Source organism: Cicer arietinum, chromosome 7 (genome assembly GCF_000331145.2).
Source record: "Cicer arietinum cultivar CDC Frontier isolate Library 1 chromosome 7, Cicar.CDCFrontier_v2.0, whole genome shotgun sequence".
NCBI classification, from domain to species: domain Eukaryota; kingdom Viridiplantae; phylum Streptophyta; class Magnoliopsida; order Fabales; family Fabaceae; genus Cicer; species Cicer arietinum.
In genome coordinates this window covers 6,372,115-6,377,466 of record NC_021166.2, presented here as the reverse complement: position 1 = coordinate 6,377,466, position 5,352 = coordinate 6,372,115, and the positions used below count along the sequence as shown (strand labels likewise).

At 38.2% G+C, this 5,352-nt stretch overlaps 2 protein-coding genes across 5 annotated transcripts in view; one reads left to right on the top strand and one right to left on the bottom strand.

Moving 5' to 3' along the window:
- The window catches only part of LOC101498786 (uncharacterized), a 4,306-nt gene extending 3,262 nt beyond the window's left edge, over positions 1-1,044 (top strand). The window contains exons 7-8 of one of the 2 annotated variants that reach the window (XM_027337151.2): positions 119-194; positions 686-1,044. In XM_027337151.2, coding sequence (XP_027192952.1) covers positions 119-194; positions 686-903 — 294 coding nt within the window. In that variant the 3' untranslated portion in view covers positions 904-1,044. Of the gene's footprint in view, positions 1-118; positions 195-682 lie in introns of both variants that reach the window. The other variant, XM_004508408.4, reaches the window with a different exon arrangement.
- A 1,506-nt stretch (positions 1,045-2,550) lies between these two features.
- On the bottom strand, positions 2,551-5,352 carry LOC101497789 (probable galactinol--sucrose galactosyltransferase 6). Of its 3 annotated transcripts, none has more exons than XM_004508407.4 (3): positions 5,149-5,352; positions 5,008-5,059; positions 2,551-4,932 (listed from the first exon to the last, which is right to left on the bottom strand). In XM_004508407.4, exon 3 carries the CDS (start codon positions 4,911-4,913, stop codon positions 2,682-2,684), a length of 2,232 nt encoding a protein of 743 aa, XP_004508464.1. In that variant the 5' UTR covers positions 4,914-4,932; positions 5,008-5,059; positions 5,149-5,352; the 3' UTR covers positions 2,551-2,681. The 3 variants fall into 3 exon arrangements, with proteins under 3 accessions (XP_004508464.1, XP_004508461.1, XP_004508463.1); XM_004508404.4 differs by having other exon boundaries at positions 2,551-4,937; positions 5,008-5,066; positions 5,149-5,351; XM_004508406.4 differs by having other exon boundaries at positions 2,551-4,937; positions 5,149-5,351.

Sequence of the window (5,352 nt, the reverse complement as noted above, 5' to 3'; positions counted from 1 at the left end):
GTGGTGGCGGGTTGGGGGGGGGGGGGGTGTGGGGGGTGGAGATGAAGGTTTATTTGGTACTAAATGAACTTGATGGGTATTTTTATTTTTACTTAACTTCCTCCTTTCCACATACTAGGGAATGGAAGTTGATCTCAATTTGCTGAAGAAAATGTCAGCTGAATATGCTGAGGCCAAGAATGTAGCTATTAAAGGTATTTATTCCTTTTTTATTCTGTATCACTTGAGTAAGCAAAATTTTCTATATGTTGAAGTGTTTTCTTTTTGTGAAGCCAAGTCTGTGTTTTCCCTGTCATCCATAAAGGCTACACACTTACAATAAATTTATTTTGCCTTCTCCCTGCGAAACTCCTTTATGTCAATTCATGCAAGACATTCACTACAAATGAATGACACTATGTTAGTGAAATGAATGACACAGTGCGTATTTTGAACGTCTTTTTAGTTTGTTTGAAGAATGACACAACTAAAGTTCATTGAGGTTCATGGTTCTCCAAATTGAGTTGATGCTATTTTTTCCTCTTTAATATATGACAATATCTTAAATTTAATTTTAATCTCTTACATTTGGAACTCCCGACCTTGTCTTTGGGGCCTATTTTGAATGTTCTAGCTAGTTGTTACAGTTTGACCATTGTCTAAATCAATTGGCATTCCTTGTCATTTTTTCTTTTTCTTAAAGAAGCGAGCGGTATATTGGACGTCCAAAATATAAAACACATATCAGAAGACAAGGAACTGATAGGAGATGTTGTGGAGAAGATTGCTGATGATTGGCATGTCCAGAAACAAACATTTTATAAACAAACAGGATTGGGGGAGGATGATAGATATGATCTGGAGCTGGAGCAATTACTTCTACAGCAGTTTGCAGATGATGATGATGAGCATAATCAAGACTGAAGCCAAACATCTGAGTCGTAGTTTCTTGTGTACAGGGAATTTTGTAATATTAAGTTATAGCCATTTTTTTTTATACATTTATAGCCATGTTTTTATTGCACATCATTTCACAAAAGCATACATATTTTTAGAAGATTTAAAGTCCTTTCGATTCCAAAAAATATAGTATTTGAATACTTTAAAACAATAAATTTAAAAAAAAATTGGAATGTTTTAGTAGACTATTAGTTCAAAATTCCCAATCAAATTGGAAAGGGGTTTATATCTATTAGTTCAATTTAATTTCATCTTTTGGGTTATAATATATGGCTGAACAAGTTCTAAAACTTGTTAAGAAATGATAAGCTAGAGTACTAAAATCTTGCATTAAGGAATTTAGCATCTTATTTATGTGTTAAAGAATCAGTCAACTAAATATGGAAATGAAGAGTTTGAAGCTTGGAGCAATCAAATATAGCATCTTGCCTACTGCAATAGCAAAGCTCGCTTTGTTCATTACCTGCATCTTATTTCTGATTGAATAGTGTTCAACACAACGAAAAAAAGAGCTATTTCACATTCAATTTAGCAATACATTACATTACCACGTGATAGTATTGTTATCAACCATTGCACATTAAAAAATTTATGCAGTCTCAGGGAATTATCGCTACATTGATCAACATGACTTGGACTCCGAAATTAGGAACGGGAATCAAGTAATCTATGCCACATTATACATCTCATGACTTAAGCATAAACACAGAACACGATGGCTGATACTTTGCAGGCTTGTGTTCTCTTTAGAAAAAAAATATTATGACGAGAGTTTTCCTGATTTTACTTCATTCAGAGGTGATGTGAATTATTTTTGTCATTTCCACAAACTGCAAGGAATCAGTTTCTCCATAGTCTAATTAAAACAAGTGAGGAATTTATCATCACCACCGATTTTGATTTCAAACAAAATAGTAGTATCGTCTCTTGTGGAATTTCATAAACGGAGGGCTCATCAATAATGAATGATACACAACAACAAATCACAACTAGTACAAACAATGATGGATGTGAAAACACAATAAATAGGAAATTAAATTATTGAAAACCCTCTCCTCTCTTCTCATCTCGGTATACAGCAAAAGAAATAGCACTAGTTATATAAAGCTACTTTAAGCCTAATTAACAAGACAATTAACAAGTCATAACTCAATCTTAACGTGGTGAACATGTCCCTCTTTTGGCAAATGATCTATAGCAAAACTCAGCAACCCAGAATCATTGTCATACTCGAAATCAACAACACTATCTTCCAACAAACACCTTGTTGGTCTAACCGAACAATAAGCACCAAACTTGCCACACCCCTTAATCTCCAAATGAACTCCAACCAACCCATCCTCGTACACAAGCCCCAATATTATGACGAGAGTTTTCCTGATTTTACTTCATTCAGAGGTGATGTGAATTATTTTTGTCATTTCCACAAACTGCAAGGAATCAGTTTCTCCATAGTCTAATTAAAACAAGTGAGGAATTTATCATCACCACCGATTTTGATTTCAAACAAAATAGTAGTATCGTCTCTTGTGGAATTTCATAAACGGAGGGCTCATCAATAATGAATGATACACAACAACAAATCACAACTAGTACAAACAATGATGGATGTGAAAACACAATAAATAGGAAATTAAATTATTGAAAACCCTCTCCTCTCTTCTCATCTCGGTATACAGCAAAAGAAATAGCACTAGTTATATAAAGCTACTTTAAGCCTAATTAACAAGACAATTAACAAGTCATAACTCAATCTTAACGTGGTGAACATGTCCCTCTTTTGGCAAATGATCTATAGCAAAACTCAGCAACCCAGAATCATTGTCATACTCGAAATCAACAACACTATCTTCCAACAAACACCTTGTTGGTCTAACCGAACAATAAGCACCAAACTTGCCACACCCCTTAATCTCCAAATGAACTCCAACCAACCAATCCTCGTACACAAGCCCCTGAACAGATCCACCAGCATTGAACATGTTCACAAGCCCAATAGGTGCAAACCTGTGACCATTACTCAAAACCTTAACAGGCGAAACAACAAACACCTCATGTTCCAACACCTTCAAGGTCAACGGCATAGCAACATTATGTGGAAGAACCACAAGCTCACGAGAATGGTGAGCGTAGAAAACACAATCACCGTTCCAATCACTGCCATCTCCAGCAACGGCCTCGGAAATAAGATGAACGTCACGGCCTCTAACGTAGCCAGTAATAGCAGCGGAATCCGTTGGGTGAAAAGCATTCTTCCTCTCTGTAACACTCCAAGCAGCACCTTGGCAATTATACACTCCCAGCACCCCACCGTAAGCATTCATGTTCCATATCTTAAGCAAACTCACCCCATCACGGGCCGGATCATTAAACAAACAATCCGCAGTGGGCCTTCCAGGTAAACGGGCCCGTAACACCGACCCATCCGGCAACAACATCTTTTTCAACAAATCAAAATCATGACTCCCAGGCTTATCACTAACATAAACAGGCCCGCCACTTATAGCCCGGGCCGAAGCGTGATACTCAGCCGCGGGATGAAGCGAGTGAAACATATCCCAATCTGGCTGCATAAACTCCCCAAGGAAAATACTATTGTATGCAACCGAAGCAATATGAATGGTATGTGAAACAGGATCACGTGGATAGAAATCATCAGAAGCTCTAACAACAGCCGTTTGTTTTGAATAATAAAGTGCATCAGTATTATGACTCATGCACGCGATGCAACCGTTATCAGGGAAGTTCCTAGAAATAGAAGCATCAAGAGCCTGATGATACTGTTTCGTTAATTCAACTCTACCACCTAAGCCCGAACCCAGTGTCTCCAAAATACATTGTACGTCAACTTTAACACCGTCTATACCGGCCCAAGAGAGGTACTTATGTAAATTATCGTAGAAGTTAAAAACCTTACTTGGGTTTACTAAACCCAAACCTTGAACCGCTAGTGGATCGGTTTTCCACGTGGGTTCATTCTCTTTAACTCCCTTTGAAATGTTGGGGTAACTCATCACTGAACCGTATTCTTCCGTTTCTTTCATCCCCGGTCGAACCCCTCCCCAGTAACCTGTTATAGCGTGCCATACGTAAACGTATTTCACACCGTGTTTCTCTTTTGCAATGTTTACAATGCTTTTTATCCCTAATTCAGGATCCTCCTTGTTCTGAAATTTAGGGTTTTCTTTTATCCCTGTAAGCCTCTGCAGTGGTGGATTATCCGAACCATTTTCCTTGGTGTCGCCGGCGACGGACTGCCAACCGTCGTCGATTATGACAAACTTCGGCGGCGCTCCACCGGCGGAGAGAGACTGTAAACCATCCTCAACTCCTTCCTGTGTAACCTCTTGATAAAACGCATCCCACGTGCACCATCCAAAATAATCGATTATTCCGGGAAGCTTCTTTTCATGACGGAGACGGAAAGTGTTGAGGTGGTTTCTAACAGCAGTGAAGGCGTTGTGAATTGTGGCGAAGGGATCAGTGCCGGCACTGATGAACAGAGCATGAGAAAACGTCGTTGTTTTGGTATCTACGTCACCGCTTTCGAGACAGAGTTCAAGCTTGTCATTAGAAGCGTTTCCTTGAAGACAAGCTCTGAATGAACCTTCAATAAGAGGAAGGAAAACGGTGTAGATGATACTATTTGATTCAAGGTGGGACCCATCTTTGGTTTCAACCAATAAAAATTGAGTTTCTAATGGAATTTCGCTTCCTTTATCTCCCATTTTTTGTGCCATCCACCATAGTTTGAAACGGAAACACGCCATGAATCTAACGGAGTTTAGTCTTCCGAGAGAAACCACGTGTCTGCTATCTTCATTATCCATTTCCGCTCCTAAAAAAACTCCGTCCACCGGTCCGCAAGTCGCCGCCGATGTCTCGGTCACGTTCTCCGCCACTCCGGTTAGTATTGTCTTATCCTTCACCATTAGTTTCCCGTCGGAAACCCTAACTGTCGATTTGATTGTCATTTCTTCAACCTCTTCCTCTCTTCTCTGCAACAAATAACAAACTTAAAATTTTGGTTGAAATGAAATTAATCTTGTAATGTTGTTGTATTAGTACCTTAAAAGAAGTAATTAGTGGAAACGGTGGATTTGAATAGTGTTTGCGAATTCTGAAATATGAAATAGGGAAGAAATTTCCGTCAGTGAATGGATGAATAAAATCAAAAAGAAAAAAAAAACGAGGATAAGATTACAATACCAGAAATAGAGATTGAGATCTGATTTTTGTGTTTGAGAAATATTAGTGTTGGATAAATGCGAGAAAGGAACGTGTGATGTTGTTGCGAAAGAAATGGAGGTTTGGTATTTATAGAAAGAGAGGAAGAAGAATTATAGCATAAATTTGACGCCATTGTTAACATGTTACTTCTTCTTATCTCGTCAAAAGTATATTATTATTAAC

Coding starts and splice junctions, on each gene's coding strand:
- LOC101497789 (XM_004508404.4), bottom strand. CDS start 5,311: ATGTTAACAATGGCGTCAAATTTATGCTATAATTCTTCTTCCTCTCTT. Junction 5,067..5,148: donor GATCTCAATCTCTATTTCTG/GTATTGTAATCT, acceptor TCCCTATTTCAT/ATTTCAGAATTCGCAAACAC. Junction 4,938..5,007: donor CACTAATTACTTCTTTTAAG/GTACTAATACAA, acceptor TATTTGTTGCAG/AGAAGAGAGGAAGAGGTTGA.